Raw genomic sequence first — 26,591 nt, 5'->3', positions numbered from 1 at the left:
ATTCAGTACCCGGACAAAAAGAATAATACTATCACAGGCCCGATATATGGTAGACATCATCACGGAAGTGAAACAAGAAAAGAGAGCACACATATTCATGAAAGATTGTAGTTTATATGCCAATAGTGGGGTGGCCAATATAAATGTTATTTCATGTGAAAATCGGGTATCCATGCAAAATTACAGTAATGTAGTGTTCATAGTATTTCAACATTTCTCTTTAAAATAAACATTTGGTGAGTTTTGACCAACTTTTGATACCTTAACCGAAGAGAAACTACAGTTTGTAATACAGAATGTCAATTTGTATAACTGTTAAAATAACTGGATTTATTTTAAAATCGGAATTGTGGGTTTAAAATCACAACGACGCTTACCGTGGAAAGTTTCTTTCTGTGATATATATGGATGAAAGCGTGTGCAATCAAAAGTTCATTTGCAATGTTTGGTCGGCCGACTAAAGCCGAAGCTTACTGTGTATAACATTATAAAATATATGCCAAACAAGCTGACACGACGTACATGGATATATTCAACACAATAGATAACTCCGTCTAATAGTATGTTGTTAATAATATGTATATATGCTTTTAATGCGTACATTTACAGACCCATAATTCATATACTGACATCAAATTCATAGCGTGCAAGTACATTCAATGACATTGAACTGGCGAAACCAATAAAAAATATTAGCTCAACTCGAGAAAAATGCATATTAGCAGATTTAAAATCTGGACGTTTTTCTGCCTCTCTATTTAATATGGTCAATTCTCAATCTGTTCAAAGAGAAAAATGTATTCAACATTCAATAGAAAGATTGTTCTTTTTAATTCGGGGCGCCAAATGTAGCTGACTAATGGCGGCCAAATATGTTATCCACCACTAATATCCAATTTCCAGGTGTAAGGAACAATTTTATGTCACATTTCAAACATGGGGCTCTCTGAGACAAAGTAGCATGAGAATGTAATAGAATATAGGACACATATTAGAAACATACAACGTTTACGATATCAATATTACGCACGGGGTTTCTGCGTTGGTGTTACTGTCTTCACATTAAATAATCGTCGTACAAAAAAAGTTTGGAAGACCGAGGCGGCAACGATTACAATACATTGGATTATTGACCATTGTTGAATGTAAGAACTGTTTTCGATGACAAGATACGAGTCTTTTATTGCGGTCCTCCTTATGGACATCTGATGAAATAGGATGTCGTCAATATAATGGGCAATTGTATCGATTTTATCCACCACCGAATTCTGCACGGAAGAAAGATTTAAAAAGTTGTATATGTGTGGATAGTTAAAATGAACATTTCTCGTCTTGGCGCACTGTCGATGTCTTTTCACTAGTACATGTGCTATATGATACACATGATGATATATGATATATGTCAACAAAATAACAAAGTTATATCGCAATACTTACAAATCCATGCCGACGATGATACATGTATTTTTCATGAACCAATGTTAAAAACTGTAGTTTAATAATAACTGACTTAATCTCTCACGTGCTTTTAAATATTGTATAGCACGAGGAGCACAGTGTAGTGTAGTGTAGTGTAGTGTAGTGTAGTGTAGTGTAGTGTAGTGTAGTGTAGTGTAGTGTAGTGTAGTGTAGAGAAGTACTGTGCACGTATGTTACATACCGTCACATTATGCACAGCTGTTGTCACGTCTTCTTCCTCCAGTAACTTTTTTCGCTGCATATCAATACTTTTCCTCCACTCCTCGCGTTGAAAAATTATAATTTCTAGATGCACATGCTTAGAAGTGAACCTGCTAGCTCCGTTGTCAAAACAAAACGTATAAACGCCTTAATCAGAAGGAAATGGGGTAGAGTGTCATTGTTTAGATTTCCCATAACTTTAAAACAAAATACGTAAAACTACATTACAATCCTTCCCAAGACATCTAAGGTTCTTTATTTCTAGTAGAGTTTTCTTAATATATATAATATAGATCGCAACTAATAATTCTGTGTGATCGCGGGCAAGCGCAGCCGGGTAGTTTATTAATTTACTAAAAATATAACTAACGCAATTCGAGTTAATTAGTTCACGTTTTGAGCTTGATTCAAGATGGCGCCACGCACGAATCGTATGTCGCCGCTGATCAGAGTTAAAATATTTTTAGTCCGTTGCGTGTCCGTTGCCTTATCATTGAATGAGTTGCTTTTCTTCGCATAATTTGTGAAACAACAAGCAATGCAATGGCACCGCCCATTGACCCGAAGTGCACCATTTTCAAACTCTTGGAGTATATAGATTTCTTCCATACCCTTTTATATATACGCATGTTATCTACAGATTCGGCCGCACTCGCTATAATTGAACTACCTTTTTTTGTTATCGGTGTTTTGTATGCCCAAGTCTTCAGGTCTGGTATCTTCTTCATCGTATCACGGTTTGGTGTTAATAAAAGAAAGTCAATGCCATAGTTTCCCCCACGAGAACTTGCTAACAAAACCTGGTAAATAGATAAAATTAAATGATTATACGTCATGATAATGACAGCCAACAAGATTCTCCCTTTGTCGCGTGGAACATTTGATTAGGTTTTATGTATGAAATGTGGTCTGGTACTCGAGTCTGAACGGTTGCACCACACAAGCGATGCCAAACACCTTGCTTGTGATCAATAATACAGTACCGACAAAATAAAATACAAATTTTGAACAAATCAAAATAAGTTTTAAATCTCGCAAAATGAACGAAATATAGCAGAACTTTCTGGCCATGGGTCAAGGTCGTATCAGTTACCTTATCTTAATATCATGCATTCAACTTTGGTATATCCCAAAAGATTTGCCGCATATACGCTGTTATGGAATATGATAACGTTTTATCCGCTCATGTGAATAATCTAATTATTGTAGCTTATGAGTATCACATGTTTCAATGCGAATCACAAGAACAAATATTATAAGGATGTGACGTATAAGTTAAATTCATAAATTAATTGATCATTTTATTGTCAAAGGCGATTTTTGCCACATTTCTAGAAGTAAACGCGTAAAATTTGTGTTTCCTCAAAAGAATTGTGGCAAAGATACAAATTATGAAAATAAAGAACAGTATTCAATCTTCCAAAATGATGCATCAACATTTTAACGGGGAAAAAGTTGCCAGCTTTCAAAAAAGATATCGATGTGTCCGCCAAGCGCTAAGATATACCAGACATATCTGATTATTATTACATTCGTTGATGGAATATAGGTCAATGACTAATAAAGCATGGATCCCCAGCTTTTCTGGTAAGATTAATTGGTAAATGTATTTTTTAAATATGTTTCGTCAATTTCTTTTGCGGAGAATTTAAAAGTTGTTTTGCCAACTTAAAGCGGGAGGATCATCACTTGCGGGAATTGAGTCCCAAGCGACGATAACAACACACGCTAAAAATGCAAAGGCTCATGGGTTGATGCCTGTTTGTAAAAATGACACGCTATGGCCATCTGACGCATGCGCAGGTGACGTCGGCCCTCCCGCTTTAACACACCGACATGAATTATTGGTCGACCCCCTACTAATGTCGACATTCTTATCAAACCACATGTGGTAGCTTCCCGAGATACAGGTGGTGTATAATTATTTGTAATATAATAACAAGGCAATTCTGAACTTCGATAGAATAAAATCTGTCGACTTAGTACCAATTAATTAAGAAGTTAGTGTGTTCACGGTAAACACTGACTTGATCATAAAGTACTAAAGCGCGGATTCCCTGAAACGTCATAAATATCGTACGATTGGCAACAAATGCTATGATTAAAAAAAATACTGAATTTTTTTTCTTATGTACAGATTGAATACAGATATGACTTACCTCATATTCGATGTTTAACGTAGCTCCTGCTGCTATATATTGGTGAAAGCATTCTTCTGCTTTGGCTTGTATTTGAATCGTGAAATCGTAGCTAACATATGGACGACTACCGGTCTTCATTAACGGGTCTCCCCATGTTGGCTGCGTGTCTGGTTGCGCTAGTTCCGAAACGACTGTTACCCCGAAAAAGATGAATGCTAGAACTACAGAATTCATAGCTGCAAATTCACAGGCGTTCCATATTGCACAAACACGAAATAGTTGGCAAGGTGTTATCTCTCTCAGTTGATAGTAATTATGATATGCGAAGCAAGAATCGAATTCAAAAATAGACATGGGAGCAACCACTGTATCAAGGGGTTTTTGGTGCCTAATTTTCATGCTATGTTTTTTTAATTAACCTGTTTTATTTTCCATTACAACTACATAATATTATATACAACACAATAAAAAATAAAAAGACTGTACAGAAAAACGTATGAGTACCAAGAATGATAATAATACAATAATGAACTCTTATTAAACATTACACTGCATTGCATTACTGTGTCGAACTGGGAAAATGGCGCTAAGGAATGTGCGTGGGTGGTTATATGTCGTAACCTGGTTATAGCATGGTATACGACATCAAAATACCGACTGGTCCCAAATATTTTTCTCATAAGAAGCTTCCGAACACATATAATACACGCCAAACCGAAAGTCAAAAATGGTGACGAAATCACGTGACTGGCCTTTTTTCGAAAAAATAAGATAACTGAGGCATCAGAAAAAAAAACTACTTCCTGTTTAGAGAAATCCAAATGGCGGCCAAAACATGTGACCAACCCCCCCCCCCTTTCCACAAATATCGTACTTTAATGGGCTTTAAAATACATAACAAAAAACACCTTTTACGTCAGTATGTTCAATGGTTCTGAAGGCAAACCATAGCAGAAAAAGTCACGTGACGGCTTAGGTTTTTATTCGTGATATTGGTAAAACATATATCAAAGATGCTAAAAGAAAATATCAGAATGCCTATACCCCTCAGAAGGTGTTCAAAAAAGACCACCTCCGGATTAACCAAAATTCAAGTCAATCAACCTTCTGAAAATTAGGTAATTCAAGTCACATTCGGATCTTTAATATAGAAAACCTGAGACCAAAAACGGCGGAAAACCCTGAACAAACACAAAAGGTTCCAAAGTGACTTGGACCCAAATAATTTGGATGTGATGACGGCAGAAAATGGGACATTATTGGGAGGGGAGAGATCGAACGAGATCTCGACGGACCTTTGAAAATAGAGTATATTTCTTCGTCACTTGGACATGGCATAAATAGAAACAATTATTTAGGGTATCACCAATGTTTGTACATTTTGGAAGTAAATATTCGAAGGTTACGAGCATAGTGCATGTATAAATAATTCGTAGAAAATGTAAAGACTGCAGATACGCCGTAATGAATTACTTTTTTAACACGTCTTCTTAATAGTTATATACAAAATAAAGTATTGAGTTTTTATTGTTCTGTAATTGTAGTATAAGCAGGGGTTTCACAAATGCATTTAATACCAGGTCATCATCCTGTAACAACAGTGCCAAGTGCTGCAGCGAGACCGGCGTAGGCGGTCGGGGCAGAGAGTAGAAGGCCTATTTGGACATGTACTGTGCTCTCGCTGTCGCTCGCAAATGTCGTAAATTACGAAATTTGGACGAGATTTACGAACAAAATAAATATCTATTAGTAGGATTTACGAACACATTTTGTACAAAATACCCTCGCAAATCGCCCTCATTTAATTGTCAAGACTCGACTATGATCATCACGCGTGTTACGGTTTGAGTGATTGTCATTTTAAAGTTAAACAATGTCCCGTTACTTCTAAGATTGCAACAATTGTTACATGGTGATCGCGATCAACACGGAACTGCCACTGAATGTATTTTTCCACTCTAAAGTTATTTTGGTGTCATCGCACATGCGTAGTTTAGTCGACATGTGTTTCAAGATACCCCGCGACATTACTCTCAGTATGGAACGGTTTCATGTCGCCCTTATCAAACACGTGATTTGTTTATTTATTGAAAATGGAGACTACGTCAAAAAGGAGCAGACAACTGCTCGACGAGTATTTTTCACGACGAGATGGAGAAACCGCTAAATCGTGTTCAGAACCAGAAACATATGGGTGTCCTAACCCTGACAGCACCAAGAAACGGAAAGTTGATCGTACTGCAGCACGATTTCAGAAATAATGGAAGGTTAGCTGCGGTTCCGTAGCTCTTTGGTGCGTCATACAATCTAATTTTGCCCTACCAATTTCATTCGGACGTCTTGTTTTTATTTTTGTTGTTGTATGTCGAACATGGGCCGGCCAGTGTCTGTCACGTAAATAATGCGGTCGGCAACATAGGGCTATGATTCCACAGCTAATGGAAGGTGAGACAATGTTAGCGAATCGATCGAAAAATACTATAATTTGTGTAACATTCTTACCGGGCATTCTTAGCATTGAGATCGAGTTACAAGACCGAAAGTTACTTTTTCACTTTAATTCAGAAATTTCGATGAAAATAAATAGTCATTTTGTGTCGTCATAAACGTCAACATGCGGGTTTGCATGATGAGCACGGGAGATTACTTCATAATAATATTGATTGGCATAGAGTTTTTTTCTGAGAAATTTCCCGTGAAAATTTATTCACAGACTTGTGTTCTAGGCAGTGAACTTTTGAATGATGACTATTTTCCCCACTGTTAACAATGTGAGCTTATCATGAATATGTTTAATTAATACTGAGTTATTCAAATAAAGGTTCTGGTGTCTACCAGATGTTTTGTGATGTTTTGTTGTACCATCATAAATGGTACATTTTGTGGAGCAGACTGCCTAATTTGATGTCATGAAATTACACACAAAATTAGAGCTCAGGTTGCACCAGCAAGCACCATTTTCAGCATGCTGTTCTTGTTTTCGGCGGACGACAGAGGGGACACCTCCCTCTCCTTCCCCGTTGTGCTCGGTCGCGGGAAAATGCTCCGCAGTTTCCAGACAAAGTTTACTAATACTTTTTTTTCTTGATTAGTAAATTTACTATTACCTAGCAAATTCCAGAGAGAGCCCAGATGTAGCAGACCATATGGCCGGCAGCCTGCTCTTAACGATACCCCTCATAAGCTAAACTCATCTATAGGTTTAATTTAACCTGCAAACATTTATAGAACAGAATAGCGTGTTCAATGCATGCACACTGGTTTCGAGTTGTTTATTCGCACAAGAGTTACTGTACAAAGCGGTCACCATAGACAGTGCGTACAAAACAAGAACACGTGTTACCTTTTGCGCACACGCGTGGAAGCGGTATCTACAGTCAGGACATACGAGTAAATAGTCACGCCGTTTTGTCTCCTGTTGTACAATGCACACATACATCATAGATGTAAACACAAACACGCCGTCGCGACTGCGTTACGACTGCATCGCTTCAATCGCTACGTTCCAGACTAGAATTTTGGGGAACGGAAAATAGAAATTCCTGTTACGAAATAAACCAAATAATCCAATTTATATAATATATATATATATAAGGCAATCTAATCATGTTGAAATAAAATAAAACACATAAACAAATGACATGCAGTTACTTAATAACTGAAAGATTATAGATTAGGTATTTATTTAAGCAGTATTTATCAGATTTGAGAATGATGTATACTTTCATACTAACATTTCTTATCAACGGAATCGGAGGCCATTTACAAATACGGCAGTGAAGGACTGCACAAATCAAGCCACACATCAGATATGTAACCCATGCCGTAAATAAGAAGCAAAATGCACGACATGGCACAGAAAAGAAGTCGCGCTTTAAAACAAATGAGGTGAGTGTAATCACCTTCTATTTACTATAATTCAGTGTCTTACATATGAATTGTACTGGTATAAAGACGAGTATGAACCAATGTTCCAGATAAGTATGTGAAAATATTCAAATTGTAACCCCACCAACTTAATTTCCAAAGTTCGGTGCTTACGGTGTTTGTCAAACGTGTTTCTCGCCATTTACGAGAAAGATTTGTTATCTAATTTGGAGAGCAAAAATTTGATATCTTTTGATTCAATACAGTTTTAGACATGTAAAATGTCGACGTGTTGCTAATTCTTGCTCGTCACTATATCCTGGAAACTGTTTCTTACAATTTCAAAATAGCAAAACAAAATTGCCAAATGCGTCTAATACAAGTGAAAAAACAAGTTATTCACACATTAGATACATATTAAAGCGGAAGGATCGTCACCTGTGCACGCGCGGGAATTGAGTCCCAAGCGACGATAACAACACACGCTAAAAACGCAAAGGCTCACAGGCAGACGCTTGCTTGTAAACAATGACACACTATGGCCATCTGACACATGTGCAGGTGACGACTCCCCCGCTTTAACTAAAAAGGCGTTTTATATACCAATATTACGCACGTGGTTTTTGCGTTGGTGTTTCTGTCTTCACGTTAAACAATCGCCGTACGAAAACGGTTTGGAAGACAGAGACGGCCACGATTACAATACATTGGATAATTGACCATTTTTGGATGTAAAAATTGTTTTTGGTGACGAGATACCAGTCTTTTATCGCTGACCTCCTTGTGGAAATCTGATGAAGTAGGATGTCGTCAATATAATGGGCAATCGTATCGATTTTATTTACCATCGTATCCTGTACGGAAGAAAAAAATTTAAAAAGTTACATAAGTGTGCATACGTAGGACGATTATGTGTAGTGTAGTGTAGTGTAGTGTAGTGTAGTGTAGTGTAGTGTAGTGTAGTGTAGTGTAGTGTAGTGTAGTGTAGTGTAGTGTAGTGTAGTGAAAGTAGAAGGTGAAGTGGAGTTGAATCGAGAAAAGTACAGTCGAGTCGATTTCATAGTGACACTAGAAAATATAGTCAACACACAAGTTGCTCTCTGATTGGTCCTATTATTAGGCGTTAGAGTTGGGTCGCTAATTTGGTAGTCTTGAAGCTAGTGCCACTTACCGTCATGCTGTTAGCAGCAGTTGTTTCCACGTCTTCTTCTCCCATGAACTGTTCACGCTGTATGTCAATGTTTTTCTTCCACTCCCCGCGTTGGAAAATTGCGATTTCTATATGCACACGCTTAGAAGTGAATTTACTGAACCCGTTGTCAAGACAGAAAGTATAAACGCCTAAATCCGATGGAAAGAATGTATAATTGATTAGTTTATTCAATATTTTCATTTAATACTTAATACATAATACAATAATGTAATGCTATCCTCCTTGCAACACGAGATATCCACATTAAGGATAACGAATATGAACTCTGATATAATTTGCTTACCTTCTCTTGTCATTGGTATTTTGTACGACCCAGTCTGCGTTCCTGATTCCTTTGTCACTAAGTGGCCAGTGGGTGCTTTTAATAAGAAGTCAATGTCATATTTTTTCCCATGATAACTTGTTGATAATACCTGGAAAATTAATAGAAATACATTAATATATGCCATGACTATCACAGACTATCACATTTCAACTGTGCACGCGCATCTCAGGGGGATGTTTGAGTATTTGGCGCGGGACATCAGATTCATTAGCAGGTTGTTAAATAAAGTAGGCTCTTTGCGATTAAAAATAGTTCAAAATGTGGTCTGGTACTTGGCGTTTGAATGATGGCACGCGCATAGCTACTGCGGAGACCAAACAAATGCCAGACGACAAAATGTACAGCAGCGGTACCCACTCATTACTATATATTTCACACATACATATTTCACACGAACGCAATATCGCAAAAATTGTGTCAAGATCGTATCTGTCACCTTATCTAAACATCATACTTTAACGTATGGTCGAGCCCATGAAATTTACTGCACATGGCGCACGATAGCTTATTCGTCACGGTCTTGTCATTTGACTTGTATACTTATAATTACGTCAAGGTACTCGCATGTTTCTATGTAAATTAGGGTAACAATTATAAGAAGACAATTAACCAATTTATTAATTCATTAACCTGTCCAAGGCGACTATTGTCACATTTCTCGATGTAACCCGTGTAAAACTGTTATATATTTCATTTCGTCCAATCGTGATCAAAACTTGTAGTCAATAAGAAATTATGTCCATTTGGGTCTGAATTCATGAATTAAAGAACAGCACATACTGTGAAAAATGAAGCACCAACATTTTGACGGAAGATTTACAGGCGTTCAAAACAAGACTTTTGAACACGATATATAAATAAATATAATAAGCTCCTCATGAAAAAATAAGCATATTTTATTTTCGTGCACATTTTACTATACCTGGGGTCAACCGTACTAATGTATTTAGAATTATGATTCGCCAATGATATCCTCGGTGAATTTAAAAACTGTTTTTTTTTTTATATATGAGTGAACTCACTCATTAATTATTGTTCCACTTCTAGCTATGCCGGTATTCTTATCAGAGCCACATGTGGTTTCTCTCAGAGTACTAAGTACTAAAGTCCATCGGCCAAATAACGCTGAGAACTAACACCCCTGTTTGTCTACTAGTATTTATCACGATTTAGTGTACCTGAATGTTCCCGCTTTAAACAAGATACAATTACGCATATTGTATTTTATGAGAATCGCCTGCACGTATTTCCTACACAGTAAAACAAATATAATTTTGCAAAAGTGTTTCGCCAGTTTTATTTATAGATAACTGAAAAGGGTGTTTCGCCAACACACCCATGTGATATATTGAACCACCCTTATCGAAGCCACATACAAATAGTGTATATTTATTTGTAAAGTATTGAAATGCTGTACCTGAATCTCAGAAACTTCATTAATATCGAAATTTCAAACATATTATAAAATGTTACTGCGTCACGTTATATTTAAAAAAGAGCCAATGTCAGGTTGAAATCGGTTATGACGTTACACTTACCTCATATTCTACGTTCAAAGTGGATCCAACTGCTATATATTGGTGAAAGCATTCTTCTGCTCTGGCTTGTATTTGAATTGTAAAGTCGTAGCTAACATATGGACGACTACCAGCCTTTATTAACGGGTCTCCCTGTGCTGACTGCGTGCTGGGTTGCGCTAGTACCGAGACAACTGTCACGCCGAAAAATATGAATGCTAGGACCGTGGAACTCATAGCTGCAATAATATCGTGGTCAGAGATGGGGTCACAGGCGTTCCATGTAAATCAAACAAGAGATAGTTTTCGATGATGTGATAGCCCCCCCCCCCATTGATAGTAATTACTGTAACGTGAAGCAAGAATCGCATTTGAAAATAAATACAGGAGATACCAATATACCAGGGGGTGCTCGGTGCCCTATTTGATATGTGTAGATTGGAAAAACGTGCAAACAAATTCGAGCAAACACTTAATCAACATGCGAATAATTGTAATCACCTTCTATTTACTATAATTCAGTGTCTTACATATGAATTGTACTGGTATAAAGACGAGTATGAACCAATGTTCCAGATAAGTATGTGAAAATATTCAAATTGTAACCCCACCAACTTAATTTCCAAAGTTCGGTGCTTACGGTGTTTGTCAAACGTGTTTCTCGCCATTTACGAGAAAGATTTGTTATCTAATTTGGAGAGCAAAAATTTGATATCTTTTGATTCAATACAGTTTTAGACATGTAAAATGTCGACGTGTTGCTAATTCTTGCTCGTCACTATATCCTGGAAACTGTTTCTTACAATTTCAAAATAGCAAAACAAAATTGCCAAATGCGTCTAATACAAGTGAAAAAACAAGTTATTCACACATTAGATACATATTAAAGCGGAAGGATCGTCACCTGTGCACGCGCGGGAATTGAGTCCCAAGCGACGATAACAACACACGCTAAAAACGCAAAGGCTCACAGGCAGACGCTTGCTTGTAAACAATGACACACTATGGCCATCTGACACATGTGCAGGTGACGACTCCCCCGCTTTAACTAAAAAGGCGTTTTATATACCAATATTACGCACGTGGTTTTTGCGTTGGTGTTTCTGTCTTCACGTTAAACAATCGCCGTACGAAAACGGTTTGGAAGACAGAGACGGCCACGATTACAATACATTGGATAATTGACCATTTTTGGATGTAAAAATTGTTTTTGGTGACGAGATACCAGTCTTTTATCGCTGACCTCCTTGTGGAAATCTGATGAAGTAGGATGTCGTCAATATAATGGGCAATCGTATCGATTTTATTTACCATCGAATCCTGTACGGAAGAAAAAAATTTAAAAAGTTACATAAGTGTGCATACGTAGGACGATTATGTGTAGTGTAGTGTAGTGTAGTGTAGTGTAGTGTAGTGTAGTGTAGTGTAGTGTAGTGTAGTGTAGTGTAGTGTAGTGTAGTGTAGTGTAGTGAAAGTAGAAGGTGAAGTGGAGTTGAATCGAGAAAAGTACAGTCGAGTCGATTTCATAGTGACACTAGAAAATATAGTCAACACACAAGTTGCTCTCTGATTGGTCCTATTATTAGGCGTTAGAGTTGGGTCGCTAATTTGGTAGTCTTGAAGCTAGTGCCACTTACCGTCATGCTGTTAGCAGCAGTTGTTTCCACGTCTTCTTCTCCCATGAACTGTTCACGCTGTATGTCAATGTTTTTCTTCCACTCCCCGCGTTGGAAAATTGCGATTTCTATATGCACACGCTTAGAAGTGAATTTACTGAACCCGTTGTCAAGACAGAAAGTATAAACGCCTAAATCCGATGGAAAGAATGTATAATTGATTAGTTTATTCAATATTTTCATTTAATACTTAATACATAATACAATAATGTAATGCTATCCTCCTTGCAACACGAGATATCCACATTAAGGATAACGAATATGAACTCTGATATAATTTGCTTACCTTCTCTTGTCATTGGTATTTTGTACGACCCAGTCTGCGTTCCTGATTCCTTTGTCACTAAGTGGCCAGTGGGTGCTTTTAATAAGAAGTCAATGTCATATTTTTTCCCATGATAACTTGTTGATAATACCTGGAAAATTAATAGAAATACATTAATATATGCCATGACTATCACAGACTATCACATTTCAACTGTGCACGCGCATCTCAGGGGGATGTTTGAGTATTTGGCGCGGGACATCAGATTCATTAGCAGGTTGTTAAATAAAGTAGGCTCTTTGCGATTAAAAATAGTTCAAAATGTGGTCTGGTACTTGGCGTTTGAATGATGGCACGCGCATAGCTACTGCGGAGACCAAACAAATGCCAGACGACAAAATGTACAGCAGCGGTACCCACTCATTACTATATATTTCACACATACATATTTCACACGAACGCAATATCGCAAAAATTGTGTCAAGATCGTATCTGTCACCTTATCTAAACATCATACTTTAACGTATGGTCGAGCCCATGAAATTTACTGCACATGGCGCACGATAGCTTATTCGTCACGGTCTTGTCATTTGACTTGTATACTTATAATTACGTCAAGGTACTCGCATGTTTCTATGTAAATTAGGGTAACAATTATAAGAAGACAATTAACCAATTTATTAATTCATTAACCTGTCCAAGGCGACTATTGTCACATTTCTCGATGTAACCCGTGTAAAACTGTTATATATTTCATTTCGTCCAATCGTGATCAAAACTTGTAGTCAATAAGAAATTATGTCCATTTGGGTCTGAATTCATGAATTAAAGAACAGCACATACTGTGAAAAATGAAGCACCAACATTTTGACGGAAGATTTACAGGCGTTCAAAACAAGACTTTTGAACACGATATATAAATAAATATAATAAGCTCCTCATGAAAAAATAAGCATATTTTATTTTCGTGCACATTTTACTATACCTGGGGTCAACCGTACTAATGTATTTAGAATTATGATTCGCCAATGATATCCTCGGTGAATTTAAAAACTGTTTTTTTTTTTATATATGAGTGAACTCACTCATTAATTATTGTTCCACTTCTAGCTATGCCGGTATTCTTATCAGAGCCACATGTGGTTTCTCTCAGAGTACTAAGTACTAAAGTCCATCGGCCAAATAACGCTGAGAACTAACACCCCTGTTTGTCTACTAGTATTTATCACGATTTAGTGTACCTGAATGTTCCCGCTTTAAACAAGATACAATTACGCATATTGTATTTTATGAGAATCGCCTGCACGTATTTCCTACACAGTAAAACAAATATAATTTTGCAAAAGTGTTTCGCCAGTTTTATTTATAGATAACTGAAAAGGGTGTTTCGCCAACACACCCATGTGATATATTGAACCACCCTTATCGAAGCCACATACAAATAGTGTATATTTATTTGTAAAGTATTGAAATGCTGTACCTGAATCTCAGAAACTTCATTAATATCGAAATTTCAAACATATTATAAAATGTTACTGCGTCACGTTATATTTAAAAAAGAGCCAATGTCAGGTTGAAATCGGTTATGACGTTACACTTACCTCATATTCTACGTTCAAAGTGGATCCAACTGCTATATATTGGTGAAAGCATTCTTCTGCTCTGGCTTGTATTTGAATTGTAAAGTCGTAGCTAACATATGGACGACTACCAGCCTTTATTAACGGGTCTCCCTGTGCTGACTGCGTGCTGGGTTGCGCTAGTACCGAGACAACTGTCACGCCGAAAAATATGAATGCTAGGACAGTGGAACTCATAGCTGCAATAATATCGTGGTCAGAGATGGGGTCACAGGCGTTCCATGTAAATCAAACAAGAGATAGTTTTCGATGATGTGATAGCCCCCCCCCCCCCCATTGATAGTAATTACTGTAACGTGAAGCAAGAATCGCATTTGAAAATAAATACAGGAGATACCAATATACCAGGGGGTGCTCGGTGCCCTATTTGATATGTGTAGATTGGAAAAACGTGCAAACAAATTCGAGCAAACACTTAATCAACATGCGAATAATTATTTTGTCACACGACAGTCATAAATTGGCAAGTGGGCATTCGGTAATGTTCGTGCTTATAAGCCGTAACCTATAGAAAGCAGAGATTGTGAAATCAAAATACCGACAACATCGACTATTCGAGGAACAGAATATTCATAGTGGCAATTTGATTGGCCGAAATTCTAGCTGCAGTTCTGTAGCTCGCTTGGTTTCCCTGTCGGTTATTTCGTTTGTCGTGGTGTTAACGCGAAACCAGGAAGCTACCATTCCATCTTATGCGAGTTACCATATTTTACCGACCTGAAATCAGGTCGGGCCGTAAACAGCCGTTTTTTTTTATTATTATTTTCGCCTCAAGTTTCTACTGTCGATGGGTCCCGAAACTTTTTCATCAATCATTTTGAGGACGATGGTCCGAAATGGGTCTATTTCACGACAAAAACCGCGTAAAATGGGAAAACTGTGACGCCTCGTGACGTCACAATAACTTATTCAAGATGGCGGCAAACACGGGGATTTCGCTGTAGTTTTCTATTTTCCGCGGTTTTCGTCGTGAAATCGACCAACTGCAGCTACCGAAATTCAACTTATGGTTTATATGCCGTAATTATCACGTGCCCATGAATAAACTAGTTCATATTATAGTACTATAGCACAAGCACTCTTGAAATAATAAATATATATTACAGTGCATACAGCTATTCTCAGGGATGGACATCCAGGCATTTTCACCGCCTGGCAACCATAGCGGTGAAAACAAAGGCCGAAAACTCTCAGAAAACGGTACTTTGCGATGGTTGTTGAGACCCCCCTGAACAGTGTAATAAGATTAGCCATGCGTGCGCAACATATATAAAATTGGTTGTTTAGGCTTACTGTTTTCTCGAATTTAGCTGTTGTCACGGGCTCGGCGATCGGCGCTCCACAGCAGCTCGCGCAGAGCCCATAGAAATACATGGTACAGTGGCGCGCGCATTAGCAACGTGGAACGTCTTGTGACGTGCACAGGGGCTTGTCGACTGAGCGCGAAAGCCCCTTGGCGAGAACGAAGTTCGAGAAGGGAGGACACTCTACCACCAGAGTGACGTCATAGCTTTACAATTATTCGAATTTAAACAGTAATCAATCATTTACCTTAGAAAAAACAACACAAAAACTGAATACAGTTAAGTGCTAATCTATTCAAACCACCATCACAATCAAATTCGGCAAATTAGCGACAAAATACACGTTTACCCGAGTCTGAATGACTACCGCTGTATGTCAATTGCCGGCCGCAGCCATCTCAAATGCATGCTTGGTCTTGATTGGCTAATAATGTGGGCGTGTCTAAGACCGCTTATTTCAAAATTCCGTGTACTATGGCTGCCAGCACTATGGAGTCGGTGAATTCTGGCAAGTTTCCATTGGTTTCTTGGTGAGCAAACGGTACATTTTTATGTAGAATTGACACCTTTATTCTTGTTATCAATTTAGTTTTGCCCGTGCCTGCTTGGCCTAAAATAAGAAGGTTGTGGCCCTCATTTACTGCGGTCACAATGTTTTCCTCTACAGTTGCTATGTTGTTTAAAATCAACAGTGAGTTAAGGGGTCTTTCACACACCCACTTTATTAACCAATTAGAAACAACCCAACAATGACTGACGTACAGCGGTAGTCATTCAGACTCAGGAAAACGTGTATTTTGTCGCTAATTTGCCGAATTTGATCGTGATGGTGGTTTGAATAGATTAGCACTTAACTGTATTCAGTTTTTGTGTTGTTTTTTCTAAGGTAAATGATTGATTACTGTTTAAATTCGAATAATTGTAAAGCTATGACGTCACTCTGGTGGTAGAGTGTCCTCCCTTCTCGAACTTCGTTCTCGCCAAGGGGCTTTCGCGCTCAGTCGACAAGCCCCTGTGGTGACGTGCGCCATTTCATACAATAACATTACCTTGCAAAACATAGTCCGCAATAAAATGGTTCGTATTTACGTTTTTACTGAAGTTATGACATTAAAAAATAGTTCGGATGTCACATACTACAGTAGTTCGGTTTCATATAAAGAAACCTCGGGAAAATGGCCGTGCGTAGTGTGGTGATTGACCACAAAATTGAAGGCTGCATGTGGCGTAAAGCGCAAAGACCTATGGGAAAGAGATTGCCTCGAGCCAATCCATGGGCGGAGCTACGGCACAAGACGTTCCACGTTGCTAAGACGCGCACCACTGTACCACGTATTTCTACGGGCTCTGTGCGCGCTGCTGAGGAACGCGGAACGCCGAGCGAAGAGCCGGTGAAAATTCGAGAAAACAACAAGAACTCAACTTTGAAGTAATCGGTAATCCATACCAATCAAATTGATATGCGTTACACACACAGGCGTAATCTTGTTACACTGTTCAGGGGAGTTCCATCAACCATCCCAAAGTACCGTTTCTGAGAGTTTTCGGCATTTGTTTTCACCGTGATGGTTGCCATGCGGTGAAAATGCCCGGATTACCCCCCCCCCCCCGAGAATATAAATCATTCTGATTTATTGCGCCCTCGTGCGATGCATTTATCTGTGACGTTCGTACCGCATGTTAATGTTTGATGTGAGAAAGAGTGTTCTATCATGGAACTATACTAGTAGTAAGTCCATGGTTCTATTAACCTTCTTGTTATGATAGCAATTCAAAGTGTAATCTACACAGGTGAATGTCTGCCACATACCTCCCGGGATTAACAATGTGTGTATGATTGTTTTATCAATGTACTAGTATGTTTTTAAAAGGGAAATGGTGGGATTACGCAAGAATAGTCTCTTCTATTGTTTGTAATCTAGTTATCCCAAGGGGATTAGTGTAAATGGTGTCGTTCAAATCGAAATAATGGGACGTTGTGAGAGACATCCCTTATACCCGTTTACATAATAGTAAACGTGAGTGTTGTCGAAGTTGTACATTCGGGAATTCCAAATTACGAAGTTCTCGAGCAATCAGCAAATTAGCAATCATCAAGTATGTACTTGTGCCGTGTTTTTGTTATGTTGCTAATGCAACTGTTGATGTTTACAAACTCATCTGCAAGTTGAATTTGTTTAATAAGCAAGAAATACACCCAAGGATATTACAGCGCTTGCATCGCATGCCACTCCGAGGACGAGTGAAATAAACCAGTCTCCCAACACTGTCTTGAAGACTGGTTCTCGAACTATTCACGAAGTGACGTCACAAACTATTCGTCTGTTTCAATGGTGGTGACACAGGGGGTGTTGGGGCGGCGCCCCTTCAAAATCATGTGAAACCCTTTGTGTCAGCAAAATTGGCCCCTCAAAATGCAGGAAATAGCGTTTCAAATGGTCTATATTTCAATATTTTTTTAAGGGGGAGCATGCCCCCGGACACTATAGTAAGGTCGCGCCTTTGGCGCAAGGTTGGTGAGCCCCCAGTGCAACATTGTGCCGCCGTCTCTGTGTTGCCAAATGCGAAAGCGAATCAAAGGAGAAAATTACACGTTCCCTACATTTTGGCAGGGAAGGAATTGGCTGACCTAGTATCAGATAAGAAGTCAGAACGGACTAGGAACACTATTAATTGATTTGTTTTTAATCATTGGCTTTAACTAAATTGTGAAACAACTGCATCGAAATTGACACTCCCGTGGAACGTTGAGCAATATTTACGCTGAAATATGAAATACAGACAACCAATAATATGTAGCAGGCAATGCCTGGCGATCGAGCTGAGCAAGTTTGTTCTTTATAAAAAAAAAAAAAAAAATTGGTCGAATTACATAATTTTGAAATTTGAAAATTAGCAATGCACACGTGTATTTATACCTGGTTGGGCATTCGAGAAAATGAATTTGCGAGTTAAAAATAACACGTGTTAGTGATATGCGCGAATGTTTTGGAAAATAATAGTGGATACAGGCACACAGCTTTATTTAATAAATAACTTCAGATAAATGTACAAGAAATAGTGATAAAGTAGTCGTCAAGTATATTATTTTGTTTTTTACATTAAATTTAACTCACCAGGTTGAAATGCCAATATTTTAATTCAGTGTAAATGAACAGATTTTGCACAAATACGGTCAATGAAAGAAAACTGAAAACTGTCAATTAAAACTTTTCCAACTTCCACATTTCAGAATGTTGAGGCAGAAGAAATTAGACATTTTGAAATATTTCTAAAATGAAATAAAGTCTATCTGTATGTTAAAATGTAGTCACAGGCATAGACAAATAACATACAGTTACGTAATAAATGACAAAAAATGGGGAAGAATTGTGATTTACTACATGAGTAGAGAAAAGAAAAAAAAAATTCTGGGTGAGATAAAGAACTACTTTGTAAACATGGCTCGGAGTTGTCTACATAAAACAGATGGATGGGTGTAGTCAGCTTCTATTCCATATAATCTATTTTTCATGACCAGTGAAAATACTATGATTCGAATTGCCATCCAATCCCCTCTATTTTAAATGGACGGTGGTTGCCAACCAGATGGCACGCCATTAAAAAGGGAGATTCGTTGCCGAAAGATTCGTTGTTAAATTTCCAATAACCAGATACAATGTTTTATTCTATACAACTTCTTGAGATAACGTAGCTCCCTCATACAAAGTGACGTGAAAATGTATTCATACGCTGGATATTCATTGACTGATACAATTTTTCCGATACCACTATTACGCACGGGGTTTCTGCGTCGGAGTTACTGTCTTTATATTAAACAGACGTCGTACAAAAAAGGTTTGGAAGACCGACGCAGCGACAATGACAATACATTGGATTATTGACCATTGCTGTACGTATGAATTGTTTTGGATCACGAGATACCAGTCTTTTATTGCGATCCTCCTGGTAGACACCTGTTTGAATATCATATCATCAATCAAATCGGCGATAGTCTCAATTTTATCCACCATCGAATCCTGTACAGAGAGGAAATAAGAGAATTACGAAAAAAGGTAAAACGTGCACGTGTGATGAGGGCTCAATCTTTAGTTCATTTGCGAGGACATTTAATGGAAGTATACACACAATGTTCATTTATGTTGCTCGTGTAACGACATCTAACGACGCCGAAAGTGCAGTGTAGCATAGTGTCGTGTAGCATAGCGCAGTGTCGTGTAGCATAGCGCAGCGTAGCGTAGCCTAGCGCAGTGTGTACTGCAGCGTTGCGTAGCGCAGTGTGTAGTGTAGCGTAGAGCAGTGTGTTGCGCTGCGTAGTGTGTAGTGTAGCGTAGCGTAGTGTGTAGTGTAGCGTAGCGTAGTGTAGTGTAGCGCAGTGTGTAGCGCAGCGTAGTGCGTAGCGTAGCGCAGTGTGTAGCGTAGCGTAGCGTAGCGTAGCGTAGCGTAGCGTAGCGTAGCGCACATCAGTGCAGTGGAGTGAAGGTCGAGTCGAGTTAGTTCTACAATTGGGTCGAAATACATAGTCAGCAAGCTGACTCAATTTGATTTTGGGGGTTTCATTTCAACTCAGGTTGCCTACAAAATCAGTGGAGGGCATATTGTGACGGCCGGTGAGGACTAAACATTCCTTACATACAACATATTTGCCAGCAGACCATTTGGGCTGTGTGTTGGTGTGTTCGGGTGCCCTAGATTGGCCGATAACAATTAAAACATGGTTACTACATACCGCCACGGTGTCCAAAGCTGTTTCCACTTCTTCTTCCGCATCTTCTTCCGCCTCAACCTCCCCACGCTGCATTTCAATGTATTTCTTCCACTCCCCACGCTGGATTATAGTAATTTCTATATACACGTTCTTAGCAGTAAACTTGCTGGCCCCATTGTCAAAACACAAGGTATAAACGCCTAAATCAGATACAAATCAAAGAAAGCTTAATAAGGACTCTTGTGTACTGAAGGTGCATGAAGAACAAAGAAGGTTTACTGCATTCACTATATATTTATAGTTAGCACATGTGCTTCAATTACAACAAATATACCATTTAAAAATATATGATGGTCTCAAGTAGCTATGTTTTGACAATTATAAATATTTAATGAAATAATGACTATATATTATGCCTTGATATTTTGGTCACATATCTTGTCAGACAACAAAATCATAGCATCAGTATATGTCCCTATCTGCAATAGTACTTAAGATATTAGTTATGCTTATTATTGAGGACATTTGAAGACATATATCCATCTGAAAAATTAGTCATATCACATTGATCTCTACTAAAAACTAATCAGGATCGCGTATTATCTTAGAGCATCGATGTACCATGTTTTATTAATATCTCTTGAATGGTGCTTGAGAAGTGAAAATGATTAAAGTTGGCTAATTAATATGTAAATTAGGTCATTAATATGCACATTATTTCAACCAAAAACTAATCAGGCCTGCGAAATATCCCAGGGCATCTATGTACCAAGTTGCATTGAAATCTGTTAAATAGTACTTGAGAAACAAGTGAAATGCTCAAATGTGACTAGTTATTATGCAAATTAGGTAATTATTATGGATATATATGAACTCAAAACATTAGAGTATATTAGATGGTTGCAATCATTATGTAAATTAGGTGATTAATATGCACAGATTTTTACCCCAAACTAACTAGGTCTGTGCATAGTCATTGAGCATCTATGTACCATTCCATTGTAATGTGATCATCAGTACTTGATATATCAAAAAAACTGAAAATTTGGTAATTAATATGCGCAGCTTTTTATCCTCAGCACATATGTCCAAAATGTCATCAAAATCCAATAAGTTGTTGTTTAGATATCAGTGGAACAGTCACAGAACAGCAAAAAATCAGCTAATTATCATGCAAATTAGGTAATTAACATGCAAGGATTTAAACCAAAACCTATTCAAATCTGCGCATTATATCAGAGCATATATGCATAAAGTTTCATCAAAAACCAAGTGGTTCTTGAGATATCAGTGGAACGAACGAACACACACACATGCACATAGACTGGCAAAGTCGAGACTTAATTAATAATTAATTGTTTTAATTAATAATTAATTGTTTTAAGTCCTTTTAGCGTGATCGTGAAAAACTAACGTGACCGCGAAAGAAATCCCGACCTGACGCATCTGCGGGCATTTGACTGCTATTAATTATTCATGGTGTCATTGATTATTCGTGACCAGGTGTGTGAAATAAACACGACATTTTAAAGGTTGCAGTTGCTAGTCGTATGTTGTAGTTTAGAACTGAAAATGTAGCTGACACGCACAGTCAGCTGGCGCATACGTGATAATAAAATAAATACGATATTTACTATATAACGTGTTTTTTGAAGTGAGAATACCTAACGCAATATTCCACTCTCAAAAATCGGCATTTCAACATTGAGCTATGAAAGAAAAGAAAAAAATCATTCGATTTTTGCGGCAGACGTCTGTCTACCTTTTCACGCAAGAAGTGAGATCTCGTAGTGAACAAAAATAACCATGTAGATATGTAAATTTCATACCTACGTTGAATGCTTCGCGCTGGACTCATCGAACATTACACATAGCGAAGATCACTGCCCTTTAAGCTCACTTCTAGAACAAGCTTAAAGTGGGAGGGTCGTCACCTGCGCACGCACGGGAATTGAGTCCCAAGCGACGATAACAACACACGCTAAAACGCTATGGCCATCTGACGCATGCGCAGGTGACGACTCCCCCGCTTTAAATGACGGTAGTCGTCACGCGGCGTGTAAAATACATTGTTTGTTTACACGAAATCAGAACACGTACTGCGCGATGACTGTAATGTTATGCTTTAATGTGACTAAACGGTTTGCTTACCTTCTCTTGTTATCGTTACTTTGTAAGACCCATCTTCCTCGCCTGAAATCCTCTTCATCATTTGGCCAGTGGGACCTCTCAAAGTGAAATCAATATCATAACTCCTCCCGCGAGAACTTGCAGATAAGACCTGCAGAACAGATGGAATTACAATATTATATATCTGACGAAAACAACAACCAATCAGATTCTCGCATTTAACAAGCACCATTGCGCAAGCGCAGTTCAAGTATTGTCCTTAAAGTCGTTCGTGGGTATTCTGCCTATAAATGAATAAGGGGGGAAATTTGTCACAATTTTTTGTTTCATATATATTGACTTGGATACATGTCATAATTTTTCAGGTTAGCACAAAAAATGAAAAAAAAATTGCTGTTTTGATGCAATTGATGATGTAATAACTAAATTATTTTTCATTATAGGCACCAAGGTAAGATTTTGAGATGTCGTGCTAAATTTGTAAAGTTGGTACATGGCTCTAACACAGCATAATAATGCATGCCCGGCACGCGTTTTGTGCAAACAGTAGTAGTTCGGTGACTACAGGCTCTCGGCACAAAATAAAACCAAATTGTAAAAGTCATGGGGAAAAAAATATTTCTTTTAACGGTGGCCAACTACTAGTTATTCTAGATGCAGTCTATGGTCTTATTATTTTGAAAAACAATCTGTGACTGGTAAATCGGTCTTGAATTTCATGGGCAATTTCATGGTCTTATGTACCGATCAGTCTGCGCATGCGAGTTCCCATTGTAATGTACTGAAGACTCGGCGACAGCCAATCAGTGGTGGCAAATAATTCTGTGCCGACTACGTAGTTACATAGTTACAGTCACCAGACCATTCTTGAGTGTACTCGGAATGGCTGATTCCCAGGTTAACTACTAGTGTACTGAGTCTATAATATCTCTCTATGAAAACAATACCTGATGTTTGAGGTCGCGGGATGATACATGAGAGTGTAATCGAGGTAGGTAGTTAGGAACGACTGTCCCAATGTCACTGTAACACTTCTTTGACCTCTTTTACCTCACAGTAAATATTCGTCACTAGAGGGCGTTATGTGATTTATTTTAACAATTACTGATATATAGCATGGTGACGTGTCGCGGAACTTAATAATTATTACTTCAAACTTAAGTTGTCACCTTTCCGTTGCGAGTTCTATTGTCTCGGGAAATGAACTAGTACAATAAATAAAAAAAATAGCGAATTCATCCTCTATTTAATTATTTCAAAATTGAGACTGAATATAATTTTTTTTAGTTTTTTTTTTATAATTGATGAGACTGCAATTATAAATATCAACATTTCTTTTTTTTATCAAACATAAATATTGTTACAATTACACGAAATTATATTAAGTTGTCTATAGAATTAAAATTGGGAATTTTATTTAGCGATTTCAGTCTGTGTTTTACATATTGGATTAGCCTGTGTATCCGACTTTCGTTCCTCTGGTCATCCATTCTCTACAGCTGTCTGGAATTTCATTTACTATGTTGGTTTATCACACTTTCGTTGCTGGGGCAATGACAGGTTCATCCACCACCGTCAACCACTGACCGACTTTCAGACTATGGCGGAGAATGGCTAATCAGCAAAACATTTTTTGTTTGTACTTTATGACAATTAGATTTATGCAATAATATATCAATTGTACTTGATTACTTGTGATTTTTAGTTTACTTTTCTGGTTGGTATGTTATGCCATTTTGCCCGCAATATTCTGTGAATATCACGCTCGAATAGACACTGACGTCATAACTGCGCATGCTCTTTTGCTCTGTTCTGTTTATATATACACGCACAGTCAAACACAACACGCCACGCCAATGTGTGTTGAACATAGTCTTCTGTATTACATTAAAGCGCGGTGGTCGTCGCGTTGCGCATGTGCGACATTTGTGTTGATAAACACCACCCTGCCGCCCTTTAACTTCACATCCAGCTAGCGTTCAGATTCGGTCAAAGGTCAAGTCGAACATGCACAGATATAACGAAACTTACCCCCTTGAATGTACCAAATTCATTCATCTGGTCACGTGACTGGTGTACTTACAATTACGTCAGGGTGGTACGGCATTATTACGCTAACAAGTATTATAATAATATTACGTATGAATTAATTAATTAATAATTGTGGTAGCCCTTTTATCGCCAACGGCGACTTTTGTCAAACCGTGACATTATACATTGCCTGTTTACAAATTACATGATAATTACGGTCTCAAGTATCCAAGTACTTAATTCATCATTCCATCACACTATCACACCTGCTACGGGATAAACCACAATTCATTGTTTTTCCAAAGTGGAAAATGCTGTCATGATACGAGTATTATCATTTCCGGAAATTACTTGCACGATTTCTCTACACAGGTGGTCAGCTGTCCTAATTAATTTAAATTTTAGAAGTACTGGTCATATTTTCCAATACCTTTCGCGGTGAATTTAAAGTTAAGCTGTTCCCCCAACAATTCACACCTATTACATCCATGTAAATAATTTACACCCTAATTATGCTGGCGTTTTTATCGAAGCCATATGGTTGTTCACCATGCATAAACAATGTACACCTTTTTATTATGTCGATTTTAAATGAAGCTGAATAAAGTCGGTCGCCTTAATAATGCCTAGTTGGAGTGTCTATAGCCACATAGTAGACTGTATATATTTTAATATAAAGGGTGGCAGTGGCGGAATCCCCGAAACATTGATATCAACAAATATTTAAAAAATGTTACTGCATCAAGTTGTATTTACACGAGCCGTCGACAGGTTATACATTAGTATGACGTCACACTTACCTCGTATTCTACGTTGATTATTGACCCAACTGTTGTATATTGGTGAAAACATTCTTCCGCCCTGGCTCGAATTTGAATTGTGAAATCGTAGCTAACATATGGACGACTACCAGCCTTCATCAACGGGTCTCCCTGTGCTGGCTGCGTATCTGGCTGCGCTAGTACCGAGACGACTGTCGCGACGAGAAACATGTATGTTTGAACCACTGAACCCATAGCTGCAATAATATCGTGATCAGAAATGGAGGTCACTGGAGTTCCATGTTACGCAAACACGAAATAGTTAATGTTGTGATACTATCTCCCCAGCTGATAATAATTATTGTATGTGATGCATGCATGAATCGCATTCAAAAATAGATATGGTAGCGACCATTGTATCGAGGGGCGGCCGATAATCTGTGATGCAACGCATGTCATTGGAAACGCCCCAGAGACCGCGTATTGACTGTTCTTTTGTAGAGTTGTCAAAATAAACATGTAAATATATTTGCTACGTGACCTTTTAGATCGCACTATAACGAGCTGTGATGCTGTAAAAAATTGAAAAAATATAAATTGATAGTATTAGTCATATAATGATTAACGATTGTTAATTATATAATAATTATTTTTGATCAGTACGAATAATTGTATATACCCCTCGTTATTACTCATCCCTACCTATGTAACAGAATAGTCGAGTCCATCATATTTCTCTCTTTGCACACGTGTCACTACCATTGGCGTGTTTTCATTAACATCTGGACAATAGGTCGTAATCAACGTTTTTTCAGTCGCGTTTCAGTCTATTTCTATGCGTTCTAAATATTCTGTGTATAATACTAGTATACGGTGAATTGCCTCGTACGTCTGGACACTGTCACTGTCACTATTGTGTTTGTATCAGCCGGTTTCAGTCATACTCACTAAATTTATGAATTTATAAATAACGTAGATGAATTCAACTCTTTGTTTGAATCGTGTCAGTTTCACACCTGCCGGTAAAATATGGAAGTAGGTGTTGACAGTAGATAACAAGTACTGTACTAGTATTTGTCAAAATTCATGTGTTGTGCACTGGCAATTCCAGCCTAAACTATTTATTTATTTATTTATTTATTTATTTATTTATTTATTTATTTATTTATTTATTTATTTATTTATTTATTTATTTATTTATTTATTTATTTATTTATGAAAAACTGCGCGTAGCGTGCTCACAGTATATACTTTCGATGTCAAACGCAAGAATTTTTCCGGTAGACTCTGTAGTCAATTAATTTTGAACTTATTTCTTTATTTCAATCATAAC

The 26,591-nt window shown here is 37.8% G+C and overlaps 2 protein-coding genes across 2 annotated transcripts; both read right to left on the bottom strand.

Annotated features, from left to right (window-relative positions):
• Positions 1-2,132: 2,132 nt before the first annotated feature.
• LOC146734068 (uncharacterized) lies at positions 2,133-14,501 on the bottom strand. Its single transcript, XM_085508516.1, has 10 exons — positions 14,286-14,501; positions 12,706-12,835; positions 12,381-12,550; positions 11,826-12,063; positions 10,765-10,982; positions 9,185-9,314; positions 8,860-9,029; positions 8,395-8,542; positions 3,840-4,057; positions 2,133-2,480 (listed from the first exon to the last, which is right to left on the bottom strand). The coding sequence occupies exons 1-10, from the start codon at positions 14,499-14,501 to the stop codon at positions 2,133-2,135; spliced, it is 1,986 nt and encodes a 661-aa protein (XP_085364642.1).
• Positions 14,502-18,987: 4,486 nt separating this feature from the next.
• Positions 18,988-25,610, bottom strand: LOC100373288 (transmembrane emp24 domain-containing protein 5-like). The gene is made up of 4 exons (XM_002739837.4): positions 25,298-25,610; positions 22,488-22,617; positions 20,358-20,536; positions 18,988-19,647 (listed from the first exon to the last, which is right to left on the bottom strand). Exons 1-4 carry the CDS (start codon positions 25,511-25,513, stop codon positions 19,402-19,404), a joined length of 771 nt encoding a protein of 256 aa, XP_002739883.2. The 5' UTR covers positions 25,514-25,610; the 3' UTR covers positions 18,988-19,401.
• Between the last annotated feature and the right edge of the window lie 981 nt (positions 25,611-26,591).

This window comes from Saccoglossus kowalevskii, chromosome 15 (assembly GCF_978046115.1).
Source record: "Saccoglossus kowalevskii chromosome 15, keSacKowa6.1, whole genome shotgun sequence".
NCBI lineage: Eukaryota > Metazoa > Hemichordata > Enteropneusta > Harrimaniidae > Saccoglossus > Saccoglossus kowalevskii.
Note: the sequence above shows the minus strand (reverse complement) of the source record. Positions and strands in the feature narration are given on the sequence as shown.